The sequence below is a fragment of the Osmerus eperlanus genome, chromosome 20 (genome assembly GCF_963692335.1).
Source record: "Osmerus eperlanus chromosome 20, fOsmEpe2.1, whole genome shotgun sequence".
In the NCBI taxonomy this organism is placed as follows: domain Eukaryota; kingdom Metazoa; phylum Chordata; class Actinopteri; order Osmeriformes; family Osmeridae; genus Osmerus; species Osmerus eperlanus.
Window position 1 is genome coordinate 6,563,225 of NC_085037.1, and position 20,148 is coordinate 6,583,372.

The 20,148-nt window shown below is 46.0% G+C and overlaps 1 protein-coding gene across 1 annotated transcript in view; it reads left to right on the top strand.

The window, feature by feature from the left end:
* Positions 1 to 7,965: 7,965 nt before the first annotated feature.
* Positions 7,966 to 20,148, top strand: part of gabbr2 (gamma-aminobutyric acid (GABA) B receptor, 2) — a 114,874-nt gene continuing 102,691 nt past the window's right edge. The window contains 1 exon segment of the mRNA XM_062487218.1: positions 7,966 to 8,989. Coding sequence (XP_062343202.1) covers positions 8,678 to 8,989 — 312 coding nt within the window. The 5' untranslated portion in view covers positions 7,966 to 8,677.

The window sequence follows — 20,148 nt, forward strand, 5'->3', positions numbered from 1 at the left end:
GGGGGGGGCAAGGTGAAAGGTGTAGATAGGAGACTGCGTGGGGTGCCGGAGGCTGGCTAAGCCAATGACCTTTCCAACATGGCTGATCGATGAGGCTCATCACTGCGGTGGCGCTGGGGGGCTCCTTCCTCCCCTCTCCCCCCATCCTCATCCCCACTGGGGCAGCCCTGGTGCTATGATCCAAACCTAGTCCTGGGCCCTCCTGTTGGATCACACCATCACAGGGGTGGCTGACTGCAGGGTAACATGAGGACGAGGCCATTTGGGAGTCGTAATGTGGTTGAACGTAATAGAATTAGACTGAGTGCTGCTACAGTCTCAGCTCTTAGATCATAGTCTGAGCATTGGCTAAAACAGACTATCCCATACATGGATTAACATACTGCATGTAAGTTATGTGTACTTTGATGTCTTGTAAGATTGTATTTAAATGCCTGAAAACAAACCCTCCCACCTCTTTCAACTACTCATCCCTCGCTCAGAATCTGAACCGCTGCTTGCAGTAACGCTCTAAATAACGACCTCGCTCTCTGGCGTAATGGGACTTCAAAGTGCTAACTCAATACATCGCTACTCAGCGGGTTATTGCCATGGAAATGGTGCATGTAGAGTTAGCATCATTGAGCTAGCGGTGTGCTAATGAGGCTGTGGACATGTGATCAGAGGGGCGGCAGACAGGAGCGCTTCTAGTCCTCTTTCATCAGGGCTCGAGTACCCGGCCATTAAGGCTTCTGGACAGCCTAACCATTTCAAAGAAGGATCTTTATCGACAAATGCGCATTTATGTATGCACAGAAGCACAAAATGGTCATAACACACACACACGGATGCACACAGACACACGCAAAGCATGTTTGTGAAGCCAGCTTCCTCAGCTGAGGTACCATCTTGGATGGATGTGAGTGAATCCACCATCAACGTACAGCATCGCTTCAGAAAGACACGGCTGTATTCTATCACAAGGTTTTCGAAACACCGACCACAAATTCCTGCATCACGTCTCATATGCGTCGAGTCGGAGAGTTCTTTCCCTTTGCTCTTCTTGCTTTTCTCCCCCCCGCCCCCCTCCCCCCCCCAGTCCTGTTTGACACCTGCCTGTGTGAGAGGGTGTGATGGTGTTAAGAGCTCACTGTGTTTGGTCTTTCATTACCTGTGGCCAAACAAGCGGGCCCCTCACTAGTCTATCTGGGGGAAAGGCTACACAAGGATTTTAGGATGCCACTGGAGGGCAGAATGGCAGGTGGGCTAGCCCAGGGGCTGCTAATGAAGAGAGCCTGCATGGCTATCGATCGCCTCAGTCAGCTGATGTGAGGCCGGGGCCCGTAATGGGTTGGTGGAGCATCTTCACACTCACACGCACGCACTCACTGACACATGCACCCATGCACACAGACAAACGGAGCCAGAAGGAAGAACAGCAGGTGTGCGTGTGTGTGTGTGTCAAAAAAAAGCAGGCTGCCGTTTGCTGATAGGAATTTTGGCACTAAAGTTGTCCCAATGGTGTTCTATTGAAATTATTTCAGAAAAGGTATTTGACAAAAAAAATGTTTTGAGGTGAATGCTTTTTGAACTGAATTTGGTCCTATTTCTTTAATAAAAGTAATACTCTGATAACGCCAGTTCATTTCAGGCATATCTCAGAGCAGGTGTGTTGCATGTTGTGCCTTTGCCTCCCAGACAGACTACAGTACTCGGAACAGACATCTGCAGGTACCCAACCTCATCACTCCTCTGCTTGTGGTTTGTTTGTGTAGGCCGGGTAAAGCATGTTAAGTAACAACTGATTTACTCATTAATCATTCATCACTTTCATTTGTTAAGCTTTTTCCCATCCCACAATATTTGGGGTTGATGTTGAATTACTTTTGGAAATTAAGATAGCCTGTTAAGCCGTATGGGCCCATTTTAATCCATCCACATGGGCATGCATGTGTATCTGTATGTGTGTGTGTTTGTATGTGTGTGTGTGTGTGTTTGTATGTGTGTGTGTGAGTGTATGCCTGTATCTGCAGGCTATAAACAGTGTGTTCTGGGTACAGTGAGTGTCTGTGGACCTGACGCTACACTCAGACGTTGGTCTGAGAGCTCATTACAACCTTCCCAGCTAACAGGGATCGATAACGTCTGATAGCTGCGAGTGGGTGAGGCAGAAACATCTCCAGATGCCATTAGACCAATCAGAAGCCAGGCTGAAGCCAGGACAGATACCCGGAGTAGAGTGGATTCCTGTAGGACTCCATCATCGCATTGGCCTAGCCTCCTTTCCATCATCCACGGACTTTAAGCCCGCCCACCTCCTGCACATATTAACACCTTAGATTATTAGATTACAAGTGCAACTTCACCTGTAATGTGTGAATTAGATTGTGATAGCGAGAGACAGACTGAGTGGGTCTGTGTTTCCCCATACCCAGACAGAAAGACTTATTTTTAAGTAATATTTCACATCATAGGCTATCACTTGTTCACACACATCTCGTCTACATGGTACATGATGACTGGATATTGCAGTAGAATTCAGAAGTCATAGCATATCACTTAAAGATTGGGTAAACTGGGGAGACTCCAGTTCAAATGTGTAGCTCTGTTGCTCACACACTCTCGCTCTCTCTTGTTTTCCCACTCACACTTTTGCTCTGTTTCCCTTTGTGTGACTACATGTGTTCCCTTGTGTGACCATGTGAGACCATGATAGAGAGCCATTGGTTACTTATAGGAGAGTGTATGCCCTTAAACCCATTCATTTAGACGGGCACTAATAATGGTTTTAGAGCAAATGTAGAACAGGATCGCTCCCACGCAGTGTGCCCCTCTCCAGGTCTATACTGCCACATGAGTTATCTGTCTAGACATTATGAACATGCACTGGTTTAAGAAACCAGGTGTTGCAGTAGTCTCTGCTTTCCCAGCTGTTTTGACATTTTCAGAAAAAGAGTTGACTGGATCAAAAACAGGCGTCTGCAGCCCCCCCCCCCCCCCCCCGACCTCCTGTTGTGTTTACCCTGTAGGTTTGAGTCATTCAGGCATGGCAACGTGACAAAGACAAATCACTCTGCCACATTCTCTTCCTGATTCCCTCTTCCAAATGAGAAAACATCCGTTGTTGGTGTGTCAGGGCTTCATCAACATATAACAACACAGACCCTCTTCAGTCTACCCACAGTTTGGTTGGTGAAGTGGAGGGTATTATGCTGCATCATGTCTTTTAAAATTTGATTTTTTTCTAACATTTTCCACAAGGTCATAGATGAAGGAAACAGAGGAATGGTGAGAGCAGCACTACAGCTGTCCAGATCCTTGGTTGCACTGACCTATTTTGGGCCCTGTTTCTCATTCTTATCCTGTAAAGTAATCTTTTCTTAATCTTGTAGGACAAGTAACCTTCTCTGACCCTCAGTCAAAGTGTGCTTATGATTTGGAAGAAATACTGCAAGAAGAAATTATCAGGGAGCCCAGGATTCCCTTTCACCAATAGCAGAAACCCTAAACAAATTATATTCATGTAACGTTCTTTAATCTATATCAATTTATATTAGTATGAACGATATTTCTGGAACTTTTCTCCGGAATAGTTTGTTGAGTCACGTGGTTACACTAGCCTACAATGTTTGGAACTGTTCTCTAAACCGCTGGCATTGGACTTCTTTTAGTCCAATGATCTTGATCATGTGGTGTTTTGTTTGCAGTTTCAGTCCCATTGGAATCTGGGGAACTCCTTGACAGCCAGGTAACTCATGCCTTTGATCATTTTTACAGTGCATAACCGCACACAACTCAGCTGATAATAGACAAAACCCAATTTCTCGTGAAGGGATTTTGCTGCGCGGAGGTGTATCGACTTCTCATCCCTCGGGAGAGCGACACGAGCGCAATCTGCAGTGTCTCCGTGTTCCCAGCCTCATAAAACATGCATTCGCTCCCTCACCGAGAGCTACAGCCCTGGTGACTGCGGCAAGAATGACTTGCGACTTGTTTGTATGCATGGAATTCTCGGGACTGTGACTCCAGACGCCGAAACCAATTATTCAAATAGCCGCACTGTAACTGCTACCGTAAGCCGTGTCGAGAACAAGGGAGGAGCTTCGTCTCCGGTTCATAATGGAATGTTCCCCGGTGTCTGCGCGGGTACAGTAGAATAGCTCGAGCCTTCAGCGCGCCTGAGCCATAGCCCCATTTTGATATCCGGTAGAGCCCGTTACTATAGTTTTAGCCTTGTGTTAGTTGTGTTCAGATCAGACTGCAACCCACAGATAAACCAAAGTATATTGTCGCAGCTATTTGTAGACTATAGCCTACCGCCCTTTCTTTCTTTTTTTGCTTTTACTGGTTAATGAGGAGATTGGCAATCATGACTGACTCACTTGGTCCTTAATGCTCAAGGTTGTCTGACAAATCAACTATCAATCAAGTTGCTTACTTTTACTTTACAACAAGGGTTTTCCCTGACCTACCATAGTGGAGTTCCCCCCCCCCCCCCCCCCCCCCCTCTGCATCACTCACCTTCTCTCTTGTTACTGTTTTGATGTTTCCAATTATACAATGACACATCTGAAATTAATTTCCCCTGCAACTATGCAGTGTTATTAAAAACTGATGTGTTGTGAGACACCTGTGGCAATACAATGAAATTATCTCCAATGAAAAGAGATGAAACAGATGATTCATTATCTGCCAAGCAGTCCAGCTGTCCGTCTGTTCTGTAAGTAACAAAAGACACAACAAGACGCTGCTTTGCAAGCTCGACCATCTCAGATATGAACGATGAGCCCATCTGAAATATAATTTCTCTTTCACACTATTTTGAATACCTGACATTTAAAATTCTGAGTGCGTCCAACGCCGCATTGTCAGAGCAGCAATGAGGAATGTCCTGAGGCCATCGCATTAATCTCTATTAAAGGAGGACATGTCAGCGAGCTGTGTGTGTGTGTGTGTGTGTGTGCTGCATGTGTTTGTCCTTAAGCATAGCTTGTCTGTCAGGTGTGTACCTTCCTCCTTCTCCTCACAACAGTGCGGGTTGCTCAGTTTCAAACCTGCAGTGGTATATCCTCAATTTCATTTATATTTGCTTTTCACTTTCTTCATCATTAACATGTGCTTGATTATCTTGTTTCACGCTTAATTTTGCACAAATGCATTTCAGTTAGTATTAATTGGGAATTGTTTTAATGATCTGGTTTGACATTTAATTTAGAGGCGTGAAGAGTACCCTGTAGTCTTGATTGGAAAGCTTATTATAAATGAAAGTTAGATGGAAAGCAAATAGATTGAGCAATATCATGGCACATCCTCATATCCCTCCACTGGCTTCACATCTACTACCTGAAAAAAAATACTTATCTTTTATGGCACAGATGCAACTTTTCATGTGACTTTATATTTATATATTTACTGCTATGTATTTACCACCTGATTCCTTTCTTACATAAAAATGAAAAAACTGTTTCATCCTGAGATTGCCTCTAGAAGGAAGGGTACACTATGAATAAAATGAATGATTATTATTTGTAGTGTTCATAATAAGATCACCATGTTAGACAAGGAGATGTGCTGAAGATGCCTGATGGATACATTTAACATGTCAAGTCATTAATACATCAATGCAATATTCCTCCTCAAGCAAAACAAGATGCACCCTTCTAATATGTTTTATCAATTGTATTCATTCAAGTTACTAAAACTTGATTCACTTTATTATTAAAGTCCTGAAATGACAGACAATATAGAACCTCTTGCATTTCTAGGAGTTTTGATTGGCATTTTATATCTAAACCTCATAATATTTTTGTCCTACTTGGGTTCCCCTGCAGCCTTTGTTTGGAACCAGAAGGGGAGGTGTCTTGAAACAAACAGATGGGACAACAACTTGACCTATTTTTCATCTGGAAATCTCTCAACAGAAAAAAGACCTAGGATGTGCTTGGTGGATTACTTAGCATTTGTATTCTAATAGTAATAGTTAGGAAGTATTCATATCTTAAAACCGGATCCCATGGTGGACAGTATTTGGGTCAGTGTGTGTGCAAGTGTGTTTGAGAGACAGAGGGATAACGCTGGAGTTGGTACATTTGGACTGAGTGTGTCTACAACTACATTGATTTGCATAAAGTGAAGAAATGTAAAGCAGTCTTCATACCCCAGACCAACCTCTCTCATTTCTCCTTTCGGGAAATATTTAGATTCAGCTTGGTCTTTTCTTTATTCACATGTCAAATTCAGACATGGATTGCACAGTACAAATGCACATTTGTTTTGACACTTTATTATATGCTAGGTCAACATTTCATTAGACAATTTGATTTACACACTGTAGAAAATAGAAGAGAAATAGAAGAAAATCATAGAGGAGCTTCCAGTCGCAATATAGGCTACATGCAAACCATATCAGCCGTGGAGATAAATAGGTGACAAAAGATCTGTTTGAGCAAGCTGTAAGGGTGTGTGTGTGTGTTAAGGTATTCGCAAGATAAACAATATTGTAGCTCGAATATTAATACAAAAGAACTAATTTAGTAGAATATTAATTAATTTGAAATTAGACAAGTTACATTTACAAATATTATTTTACAAAATGTATTCAATAAAAAACGAATTTCCTTTTCACAAGAAAGAACCTTGCAGTTGTGCAGTGAGTGTTGAGACCTTGATGGAGTTGGTTCACCTTCTGGAAAGCGTTACTTTGTCAGATCTGCTCACAGTATTTATGCTCCAAGGCTTTACTTCACTGTTATAATACAAATCGTCTACTGTGCAGAGCTCAGGTCAAGCCCAGAAATGTGCTTCTACAACCAGACTGTACCTGCAGTGTAGCATTTGCATAGTCTTGTCTTATCAATATTACAGCCTATATGTCAAATTGCTTCAACTTAAATTAAATGCATTTCATACAGCTTCAGTATTCGTTTTTCTAGCCTATTGTTGATTAGAAAGGTGCCAGGAAGCAGTCTTTTGAGACCTCATAATTGCACAGGTCAAGCCAAATTTTGAAATAGCAATTCATGAAGTTAGACCATGACATGAAAAGAACTCTTGCCCTTGGCAGAATTGACTTGCTCTTCGCTATTCCGAAAGAAGAAATAATAAATCGTGAAGTGTTGGAGACAATTTTGATAATTGCCTTTTTTCTGTTGGACTTCAAGCGCTGCTGGCAAAATACAGTCTTGTGCAAGTAGCCTGCTGTAGGATAGGATTAGGATAGGGACTCCACAAGTCATGCCTAGGTCTGTATTATCTATAGGCCTACACGTCATTAACGGAGACGTAACTATGAACTATGTATCTACTATGAACAGCGCCCCCCCCCCCCCCACCTATGCGTTATGGGGTTTGATTAGCCTACTAAGAAGGGAAATACAAACAGTTTAATGATGCTAGGTGGCACTGTTTATTAACTAAGGTTTTAGACCGTTTTTTCCCGCTGCATGCATTTGATGATGGCAGTAGTGGTAGGTCAACAGCAACATTGCCCTGCTTGATGTTACACTGAAGACGAAAAACAATAATATTGTGCGGTATGACAGCTCAGTAACATAGTGGCACAGCGGTGCAAACATAGGGCTATTGTTACCTATTTGTTACCAATAGGCTTAAAATGCGGACATGAATTGCAGTCATTTTGAGTGCGAAAAGGTTGTGGTCCACTGCTATTCCATCAGTCAGTCTATAGTGATGGAGTCTTTGCTATAGGCTTACATTGACAACTCTATGCGTGTTTGAAATGCTGTCTGCTTACTGACACGAAAGCCCAATAAATCACCTTCGGCTGTCAAGCGGCTGACGCTCGAACAAGAGCCTGTCTGCGCCATACCATCCTGAGTTTCTCTCTCTTTCTCACATTCACCATTCTCCCCCCCTCCTCCCCCACACACACACCTCTACATCTCTCTCTCTCAGCTCCCTCTCGTGCGCGCTCTGGGCACCGAGCAGCAACAGCACTAGATAAGTGAAAGCCTTTTCAGAGCCACTCAGGCAGCCGCAGCCGCAGCATCATCGGTAGCGAGCACACAGTCGCGCGGGGCTGTCAAAAGGACGCCGACGCTCTCACATATTCGTAAACTCGACCACTGCAATCAAGATTGACCAGAAGATAGCTCTGTTTGCTTCAACTACGTTTTTCTTTCTGGTTCCCGAAGGCTTACGCGTCTGAAGGGATGTCTGTCTTACGTTGCCGTTTTTTGACTGGGAATTTACTCGTTTGGTGAATTTGTATCCATAACAACTGACAACGATAGTAGCTTGTTCCTTGCCTTCATCATCGAGAAGTATTGTTGGTGTTTTTGAGGATTAGGTGGATATTGAATTGTGCACCTGTGCCATGATTGCGCTGGTTCTTAAAATTAGAAGAATGTTTGAGTTGGAGAGATTTTGACAAGGAGACCGCTCTGCAACGGAACTCGTCTCGTTCCTGTCTGTGGTGCAATCTCAACTGGACCCTTGGAATTATTTTACCTGAGCTCTGAAATATTTCTAAATTTGCGGTCATACCCCGCATACAACCGAGAGGACAAGCTTGTCCACTGCGGGTGAACCCCCTATTAACGGCTGCGGCAGGTTACCATCCGGACTATTTTGATTGGCTTCGCTGTCAGTCTCCGGCGGGCGGTTGACCACCACGGACAACCCCGAAGTTACGATGTCTAATCTGTGAAAGTCAGGTGGTGTCTCATTCGGTCGTCTGATGGCTCCGTCCCGGAAAGACTGCAGATGGGAGATGATCCTCCCGACGGGATGTCTGCTCCTATCCATTTTGGTATTTACACCTGCGCTGGCCAAGGTCTGTAATGACTATTCGAGACACGGCCAGGACAACACCTGGTTCTCGAGGGACGGAGAGAACCTGCCCATCATGGTGCTCATGCCGATGAACGAGTCAGCCCTCATGAGCAGCATCAGTCAGGGCATCGAGCCTGCTGTCCAGCTGGCCATCAAGCACATACGAGAGTCTGGGAAGTACTCGTTCTCACTCATCACAACAATCTACGACACCGAGGTAGGCTTGATGTGCCCCTGGGCCTCTCAAATGTGATATTGCATTACTGTGTGTGTGTGTGTGTGGGTGTGAGGGGGTGTAGCCTACTGCCCCGCAGCGCAGGCAGCGCTCCATCCAGCGCACGCTCATGTGCATTTTTGTTACGTTTTTTTTTTATCGTCGGCGTAGTGTTCAGGCGGTTGGTTTCTTGAGTTTATCGTCTGTATTTTGTGCAATATGACATGGATAGTAAACTGAACATAGTTGCACCTCTTTTTGCGGTTTTATGTGTGTCATTGTGGTTTTTAATTTCCAATCAATTACAGTTCACTGCCAGCTGATGTAGCCTAGTTTTGTAATTGTCTTGACGTTTACGCACTTGCCTCAAGATCGTGACAGCACCCGACCCGCACACCTGCCAGCCTAACTCCATTATCCTACTCGGCTTAAAGCACGATACAGTGGACTTTGTAACGGTGGAAAGGATGATATTTATTGTGCCTGAAGATGGCAGTAATTAGGTGCGTGATATCCTCTTAGCCTACCTCCACACTCCACAGGAGGAAAACTTGGAACCAAGTCGCCCATGACAACTGTAGCCTACATTGGCTCAATTTACCAATCAATACATAATTCGAAGTCGAGCGAGAAATTACTAACGTTCTACAATTGGCATTTGGTAATTTAGAATTGATTGTGTTTGCATGCTTGGCTGCATCTATTCACAAGTTGTGAATGTAATGTAACAATTGGTTATGACATACAGTAAGACAAGAATTTCCTGCTGCATACAGGGGGATTACACTGACAATTTGGCACAAATTAGACCAAACTAAAACAATTGCATAAAGGTCAATTTGAGTGTTTCTCCATGGTTCTTTGGTCAGCCCTGTGTTGCTCGTGTTATCCTGTTAAAGGGTCCATCCCCATCTTGTACCAGACATACCAGTTGTCTCGTGTAGCAGCTGTTCAATGCTCCAGTGCTTGTTCAGTACCATTACAACCAGGCAAGAGCTGATTTGATTCTTGTTAACTTTAATGTGTCTATCTCAGATCTCAGATCCCCACAGGAATATGCCATGTCAAACCTATAGTTAAATCTCCATGTTTGTGGATGTGTTCAGGAACTTTGACAGGGGGATTAAATATGCTTTGATATGCCGCTATGATTGGCTTGAGTGACAGATGAGCTGTAAGTAGGGGTCGGCAGGTCAGTTTGACATCCGCTCTACTGGAGCAGAGATTGATCCATCTACGACTTGCCATCACTGGAACCATGTCTTTATGGGTGTAGTCTACCTTCCTACAGTGAATATTACAGGCTATATTATGTTTTTTTAAACCATCTTTATTGTCAATATGTACATTACCTTAATGCGCCTAAAACATGTTTTCATTTTAACCTTTGAGTATAAAGTGACCTTTGCGATGTTCTTCACTCAGTAGATTACAGTACGTTTACCTTCAATGTTTCAGAATGAGGGTGTAATCTTCTCCTTATGGCAGTATCCTCAGAGACAACCTTTTTCCTTGCCGGTGACCATTTCTTTAAGAGAAAACTGTAATAATCTAGTGGAAGGCCCAAAGGAAATGTGTTTATTGGTGTTATCCAGAGCTTCAGGGAAGGAGATTTCTGCCAAGGACAGACATTTACAAGGCGTTGGAAACATTTTTCACAAACCCTGCCACCATTCCATTCAACAAGGGGGTTGATAACGTCCGCTCAAAGGAGTACAAATTGCATCATCCATGTTGAATAGTAAAGGGTGGCAGTGAACAACAGAATGAGAGACTGAGGGAAATTAATTACTGTATGTTCCGTCACCGTATGAAACATATTTAACTATGGTATTACTCTAAGACCTAATGCAGTTACATGCAGAACAGACCTCTGGCTGGAAATGTGGAACTGGAGTTGTTGAGTTGTTTATATGTGCAATAATACTGAGCTTTTAACATTACATGTATACTATTACATTTATCTTGCCATGTAATCTGTTTCTCTTCTAGACACACACACACACACACACACACACACACACACACACACACACACACACACACACACTGCTTGCTGATGCTGTATGAAAACAAAGCAGGCAGCAGTAGAGTAGCTGCTGAGGCCGTGTGCTGGGATTTAGCCCCAGCAGCTGTAAGTAATGAGTCCCGGAGCAGAGGGTCTTTATCCCCTCTCACTAGATTCCAGGGCAGGCCGGGCGATCCCCCCGCTGTGGGCCTGAGGCTGGGGCACCGTGAGGACAGCGGTTGGCAGGAGGTTGTGCTGGTGGTGTTGGGCTTGCTTGTGGAGGTGGGAGATGACTGGTGTTGGGGGTGGTTGAAGGCAGATGTCCCCTGCCTGCAGTATGGGGGCTGGGGCTGGGGCTGAAGCTGGGGCTGAGGCTGGGGCTGAGGCTGGGGCTGGGGAAGTCCAGTTCCCAGCCTGTGGTTTGGAGTTTGGTCTGAGTATCAAAGACACATGGACACAGATTGTCAGTCAACATTGTATCACCTAGAAACACAGTACATTGTGATTCTCTACAACACCAAAAGCAAACATTCTGCAGTTGAAATCTTTTATTTTGCTTCCCTGGTCTCAGAATAAAGCAGAGAGGAGATACGATGCTCTGTGGGCCTGGATGCCATTGTGAATCCATGTTACAAAGGATGCCTCAAAGTGAGATTAGATTAATACATCTCATTTTACACAGCCCCCCCACTTCCCCCTTCCCCATGGCAGTGCTTCCCTACTGCAGTAGCAGCAGTCATTATTGGTGTAGAATGATCCATACACCTCAGGACTACAGCGCAGGGTCTCACTGGCAGCCATGTTCTGAGTCGCGACAAAACAAGAGAATGTGTTCTCGCGGGTGGAACAGGAGAGAGAGGTTCAGAATGTAAAGCCCTTCGTCAACCACCCCTAGAGAGAGGAAAAGAGAGCGCGAGGGGAGGCAGGAGTGGAAGAAGCAGAGGGGAGGCTGTGATTTAGATATATTGGCCCTTGTCTCGCTTTCTCGCAAGTCGTGCAACTCCTCTGCATTCATGCGGAAAGCCGCAAAAGGTTTGTGTCATCGGGGGGGGGGGGGGGGGGGGCATATTTCATGTGGAATGCTCACAACAAGCTGTTTTATGTTGCTCTTTGAAGAAAGCTGCGATTCAGCGATCCCACACCTGTAATGAAAGGGCTCTATTATGAGGACAGGAGGACCACTAGAAAGCATCAGGCTTCTGTGTCTCTGTAAGTACATGTTAACTCCTCATATTATGTTCTTAGTAGAAGATACAATTGGCCCAGGGAGATCAATGCTACCTCAAAGATACTTAGATCCTATCCCTGCTCATGTAAACCAGATATGCATATGCCTATTTATAGAACAGAGACCAACAAGGTCCTTCATACATGCAATCCAATTGGTCTCTGGAGACGGTGTAGCATGACCTCAGTTTCAGATATAGAAATGCACAGAGATAGAGGTGCTAGCCCAGCGCTCCTGCGAGGTTAGATTCGACATTTCACATCAGCACACGCTCATGGGCTGGCTTGACACGTACACCAGAGAGCCCCCCTCCACAGCGCATGTGTCATTTTGTCACAAAAGGTTAGTAACTAATATGACTACATTGCGGGCAGCCAGTGAGTTATGAATAGGTCTTCTCTCTTGAAGAATGTATGACATACATACATCAATGTATGAATAGTGTAGGTGAGCTTTTCTGGTATACTTCATCTTGTACATTTTGTTGCCTTGAACCGCAGTGGCTACCACACATCAAATGGACGTGCACCCCCATTAATAATAAACTCTATCTCCTGTCTTGTCTGTGAGTGTTTAAGCTGGCGTGTCGAATCCACTTCCTATATGGTGGACCACCCCCGTACAGCCACGGGCTGACATGTTTGCTGCTGCCTCCGTGACCCCCGAAAGGTCAACCCACGCTGCCTGTCACTCCTTCTCTCCTCTCCCTGTGTGTGTGTGTGATTGTCAGTGAGAGTAAATACATCAACATCTACGGCCGTGGATGGAGCAGCTCTGACGGCGAGGTACTCTCAGGGGCGGGCGACGTACAAGCTGTCACCCTCTGGGTTCTGTCACGGCCGCCTACTCGCCGCGAATACAGGAGCAGGTGAAAAGAGCCTTGCTGTATTGACTGACCCGACATGGAGGTCAACATACAAGCACTCTCAGAGCTGGAGCGGCAACTGTTTCGTTAGCAGGACACACCGTTGACTAGAGATCCCTGGAGAGGATACCTTCTGCTGGATGTGGGAAACATCACCAATTCTTTTTTTCGATAAGCTACTGCCAATTGTTTCAGTTGCATTAAAGAAGCCTCCAGGAAGTTATTGTTAGATTTGGTAATTTGTTGTGGTTTCTCCCTGGTGGCTTTCCAAAGGCTGGTCGCGAGGAGCATTTGTCAGTGTTTATGAAAGTTCATCTCTAATTGCTAACCTTGCGAGTCACAGCCACAGCCCTGAGGAGCCATTCAGAACATCACATGGTGCCATTTCCTAACATAGTACACTACTCCTTCTCACATTTACACACACACACACACACACACACGCACACACACACACACACACGCGCACACACACACACACACACACACACACACACACACACACACACAAACGACAGTACTTATTTGTGAATGCAATCGTGAACGCAAAAATCGTGTGCATGTAAGAGCACGCCAGTACACACAAACAGTTCAGTGGTGCCAGCCCTGTGGCGTAGCCCGAGGTCAGATCAGTGTGGTCAGCCAGACCATTAGAGTGGGAGTGTTGTTCTACTCCCGTGAATACAAGCAGCCTCCCAGCATCCCTCACTGGGAACAAAGGGACCAGAATCCGCTTTGTACCGCACCAACCTTCTCCTGCTCACGAGCATGAAAAGCCCCGCTCAAAGGCAAAACACTCCCTCAGTAGGCAAATAAGACCAAACAGCAGTGAGACAGCAGTGTACATCTTCATCCTCAGATTCCTCGCCGTATCCTCTTCCTGTTGACATCTCTGGCCATCACTGCAGCGAGTCCCCTCAGAGACTTGACCTTCTCCACTTCCTGTTGACCTTCTCCACTTCCTGTTGACCACCGGCTCTTCCCAGAGCCAGAGGGGAAGTAGTCAACATCCTGGCCACTCTTCTTCTTCTACGTCACATTAGATAGCAGCTTCCCCGGGGCTGCTTAGACTGGTGTAGTGGCCAGATATGTCTACTCATGGTGTTGTTAGCAACTAAAGCCCAACAAGTTGTGACTCTGTGTGTGTGTGTGTGTGTCTGTGTGTGTGTGTATCCACCCTGCCTGCATAGAGCACAGCAGATCTGCTCTGATGCTTCCCCTGTGTTCTCAGTGGAGCTGGAAGGATTCAGACCCAGCTCTAGACGGGCTGCTGAGCAGGACTGCGGAGGGTGTTTCCTTCTGGGAGTGCCGTCTCAGTCTGCCACTTCTGCAGTCCGGGTCCCTGGTCCAAAACCAATCACGTAGAGGGGGGAACACACCCTCATCCAACCACAGACGTCTGGAGGAAGTCCTGTGTGCTGCTCAGGAGGCCATCGCTGAATGCATGATTGTGCTTGACAGCTGCCGGCGGCTCGTGCAAGGAGATGGAAACAATAGTAGGAGCATGTGTGTGTGTGTGTGTGTGGGGGGGGGGGCAGCGGAGTGAGATATGGCATGGAATTGGCAGATGTTTGGCACAGGTTGGTTGTCGTGATTCCAGAGATTAGACTGAGCCCTCCCTCCCCACACCCAGGCAGTACTGTACACGCCTCAAAGAGCACCACACAGCACTCCGTACTGAGAGCTAATTCAGTTGTGGTGACAGAACAGAGATCTGATAGGCCTTATCTCCTCGCCACTCCAAAACAGCAGATTCCCAGCCTTGAAGTACTCTGAGCTACACGTTGCAAAGTAGAGCCTCTTTTTTAGCCATTGTTCACACCGAGGACACTGTTATGTGTTGTTGACAAGGAACAAATGTACAAGTTGGGGAGGGAGGGAATGTGTGTTGGGGTGGGGTGGGGAGTCTCCATAAACCACTCTGGTTTGCGGTCATCTCTTCATTTATCAATTCTAATCAGGTCCCCTGGTTTCCAGTAGATGGTGAGACATGACAGCTGTTTATGAAGCAGAGTTTTTTTTTTCCATCTCCATCTCTGAAGAGGTCTCGCCGGCCTGTTGAGATGCACAGTCGTTCTGAAAGGTGGCGGATTGAGCAGCTGGCTGTCATTAACATTAAACAAACATTTGCTCTGCGATTCACTCAGGCTAGCGCTGGGGGGACGGAGGACGACACCCGCTGGGAAATTACCCTGGAGAGAGGATGGAGGGATGGAGGGCACTGGAAGGAGGTGTGGAGGGAGAGACAAAGATAAGGTTTTGGAGAAAAATTAAGAGAGGGAGAGAGATGGCGCACTAAGGTGAAAGCAATGGGAAGAAATAGAAATAATGGACTGACAGACAGACAGAGTAGGTGTTTGTGTCGTGTATACTGTATGAAAACCTAATAGTCTCTCTCAAGTTCTGCCAGTCAGTCATGTCCAAAGTGCTGAGGGGTAAGCTGGCTAACATTCACGTCAGGTCCCTGTATGTCCATGTCGGCCTGGTCTGGGCCTGGTCTTGCCCAGTCTGGCCTCAGGCACATTTATAAAGCCTCTATTGATCGCTGTCCTAGCCGTTTGTTCAGTCAATTAACACACTGAATGTTTACTCCAGGCTGAAGCTGGTTGCATTGCTGAACAGACGTGCTAAGCTGCAGGTCTATTCAAGTGCATAGCCCACAGGACAACAGGCCAGATAACCAAGCCTAAATTCCCAGAGCATGGCATGGACTTCATGTTGAGTATATCACCTCATTTGTTATTTAAGTTTGTGTGTGTCGTTCTTGAGGTGTTTTGTGTATGTGCGCAATATTGCCAAGTTATTTCTTGGTGGAGCAATGTTGTTATATATTTTCTGGAATTGCCCAAAGGTGAACAAGTATGTGCCCTGGTGACCTGTTCGTAAGTCATCTGACCTGTCCGTTGACCTTTCCTTTTGACCTTTAATCCGAGGAGCCTGATTGACTCACCCTTTTTGATGGCCTCATGACAGATCATGTGTTTAACCCAACTCCATCTCCACTCTCATTAAATCACCTTGATTTCATTTGACACACCCCCTTGTTAAGCACACACACACACACACACACACACACACACACACACACACACATAGACATACACACACAAACACACATGCACACGCAGAGAGACTCCATTAGCATTAGTCATCAAACTATTCTCCACTTGATGCGCACTGTACCTTTCCTTCACCCCAATCAACTCGTCTCCATCCTTCCATCCATCCATCCCTCCCTCTCTGGCTCCATCCATCTCTGACTCTCCTCAGTGGACACAAATGGAGGGATTAGCAGTAAGGGGGTGTGGCCTCATCATTACAGATTGAACAAATGCAATGTGAATGCCACCGCCCCCTCCTTTCCATCTCTCCATCGCGCTCCCCCCCCGTTATATCTTTCTCTGTCTGTTTCTCTCTGTCACTTTTTCTCTCCCTCCTTCACTCTCTACGACTCTCTCTTTGCCTCTCTCTCTCTCTCTCTCTCTCTCTCTCTCTCTCTCTCTCTCTCTCTCTCTGCCTCTCAAGGGGCAAAGCACACTGAGTAATAAGCAGAGAGTCTGCCCTTGTCAGTCCTGTAATTACATTAAAGCCTGTGTAATTCCTGGACAGAAAAGATTAAACAGGCCCCTCCCTTTTGCGCCTCTGGAGTGTGTTTGTGTAAATGATGTGTCTGTGTCTGTGCTGTATGTGTCACACCAGTACTTTATGTATGTGTGCCTGTGTGTATTGTGTGTGCTGTGTATGCGTCACCCCAGTACGATGGGAGTGTGTGTGTATGTGTCTTTCGTTTGTGCTCGAGTAGACAACGTCCTAAGCGTCAGTGCTGTATGCGTGGGTGACCAGCGGTGTGCGCATGCATGCACTCAAAATATTAAACTAGTATTTGTGTGTCCGTGTGGTCTCCCTGGTGTGTGCGCATGTGCATGTGCCAGTCCTTGGGGTGTATCATCTGGTTCCCCAGAGAGAGAGAGAGGGAGGTGGGGGGGGGGGGGGGGGGGTGTTGGGGAGGGGGGTGGGGTTGTCCTGGTCACAGCTGCGATGTGTGACTCCCAGTCAGGTACCACAGGGACACTGTATTTTCTCTCTCTCTCTCTCTCTCTCTCTCTCTCTCTCTCTCTCTCTCTCTCTCTCTCTCTTTCCCTCCTTCCTTCTTCTGTCTGACTTTCTTTTTCCCTTTCCCCATCTGCTCTCTCCACCACTTCCCACACAAACCCACACGTGCACACATGCACATACACACCTACACGCTTACACATCCCTGCGGACAAATAAGAGCTTATATGCACAAGCACCTGTCAGAAACCTGTCTTTTACAGCCATCGTATCACAAAGAGATTTCAATGATAGATTTGCTGCACACTCTCACGCTTGCCAAACACAGTGAGCTTAAAGAACCATTCTACCAGCTCCATGTCTTTGGTCTTCCCCTCCATGCCATCTGAATGTTGCTTTTCAAACAACGCGCACGGATAGTGTCTGTTCCTCGATACAGCCATCTGCATTGTTGTTCACTGGCTTTTCCAGTCGACTCCAGTCAAATCAACTAAACATTGTGACAACATCGACCATCTGAGTCATCGTGGCCAAGTTTCACGTCCACGACAATGTTGAAACCATGACGATGGCCATGACGATGGCCACAGCGGTAAACCAACGGCAGTTGTCAGGACGTCGTAATAATGTTAAAAGGAGCTGTGCCGTGCTGTGTGCCGTCTGAGCAGCTGGCCCGGTCGCATGCTAGCCTCCGGTCGTGGCGTCTGTCCATCCACTGTACTGCCCAGCTGTCCTCTGCAGACAGTAGGACTGCTGCTGGGGCCTGACTGGTGGCCAGAGTGGCGAGCTGTCTGGCACACGAGCACGCTCTGTGGACCCCCGCGGCAGAGCAGGAAGCAGGGTCGGGAGCCATCGTGTGCCGAGAGAGATAACACTGGTGCATGTGCATGTACACCTGTACATGCGCCCACACACATACACCCAACACAAATACGCACACACTCAGAGCCCGGTAGTACACTGATGTAGCAGTGTCCTGTATTGTGCTCAAGGCAATCTCGCCACATGCAATCAGAGGCAGGGGAGATTATTGCTATGGGATGATAGCAATCATTGTCAAGCTCTAAAAACATGTTAATCTTCCCCTGTGTGTGTGTCTGTGTGCGTGTATGAGTGAATGTGTGTACACATGGGAATGGAGAGACAATGAAACTACCTTTCTTTTGGTTTGTTATTGTGACAGTCATGTGCCAGGTCGAAAAGATCCATCCCTACTGTGCGTTGGACGGCCACTTCTGCAATCCAGCAACCTTCGTGTGTGTGTTTGTCGATACACTTCAGGGACCAGAGGGAAAAAGCAACAATCATGTACACACACACACATGCACATACACGCATGCATGAACACACACATACAGTACAGACACACACACACTTGCCAGGGTGCATACACCCTCGTATTACACACACATTTAAATGTAATTCGCCCAGTGGCTGTCTTTTCCTGCATGCCTCCATGAGTGAATACATTTCACCTCAGTCAGGCTTCCGTGGGCAATAGCCAAGCTTATTAAGAAGACACACACAGACAGACTCTTACTTTCTGTGTGTTCACTACTGGGTTATATACTAATACTTGGCTAAATTGGGTTTGTATTGGCGTATTAGAATAAAATAGAATAGAATATCTTTATTGTCATTGTACACTATACAACAAAATTGGATTAGAGGTTGAGATTGACCATGTCAATACAGGGGCTTGGGTTCAATACTGAGTTGGGCTTAACTTGATCAATACTGGGTTTGGGTTCATGTGAGGTAGGGTCACGGGCCAGAGATTGAGTTATCGAGCAGAGAGGCACCCAGAACAGTACACAGCCTTTTTCAGTCCCCGGCTGGTGCTTTTGGATTGGGAGTTATTGATTAATTAGCGTATTAACCCTTGTGCTGCCTTCGGGTCACATGACCCAAAGGTTCATAACGAACCATCGTTGTGTTTACCCAATTGCACCCAATACAAAAACATATAAAATAATTTTCTTTTAACCATTGCAATGTGGGGGGTCTGAGACAGCCCGACAGTTAAAAGAAAATGCTTCACTTTGTTTTTGTATGCGGTAAAGTTGTCGCAATACGACGGTGGGTCACAATGACTGATGGGTCAGAACGACCCGAAGATAACACAAGGGTTAAGGATGTCTAGTTGTTTTGGGGCTGGGAAAGAGTATATGCTCCATGTTATGGGATGTAAATCAGGCATCCCTCAGGTATGTCAGATGCTTGCAATGCACATATGACTGTGTGCATAAGGGGCCCTTGATTTAGGAGTGTGAGAGACTGAGTGCATCTGAGCTGTTCAGCTGTGGTTGGGGGCTCAGATGATACCCTGTGGGATGGCTTGTGAGTTAGAGGTGTCACACCTCCCTCGCAGTGACTATCGGCAGTGCCCCAGGTGTAACACTCACGTCTGTCACCTCGCTCCTGACTGAAGCTTGAGTGACTTTCAGATGAAGAAGTAAAAAGATGTGCAATTCCTGTTCCGCGACGCAACCTGGCACCCGGCAAAGAGCATCAGAGTCTATTTAATGATTCTGCGTCTTCGCTAATCCTTTTTTCAGACAATCTGGCAAACACAATCACGATGATTAGATGCCCTTCCTTCTGTTCACAGATCTCGTCCTCCTCCAAACCCTCTGTGTCCTTCTCCAGAAAGCTCCTGGGTTCCAGTGTTCATGTATCCCAACTGCATGTATTGATTTAGTGACTAAAGACTGGTGGATGGCAGAATGCCCACTGTTCTGCTATTTCTTTTTTTCTTGTTTTGGGATTCGGACAAGGACACAGAATACCACCCAGCTTGCGTAAAAAAAATACAGTAAGAAATGGAATTGGGTGGACAGCATGTCAACGAATAGCTATCTATCTGCCCAGTTGGTTTATTTGACCATTGGCGTGATCTTGGATGACCCCTCTTTTCCATCCTGAGGTTTTCCTACTGTCTTTTGATGTTGTTCCTCTAAGAGTTCTCATCCCAATGTTCTGCTGATTTTTTACACATTGTGCTGTTG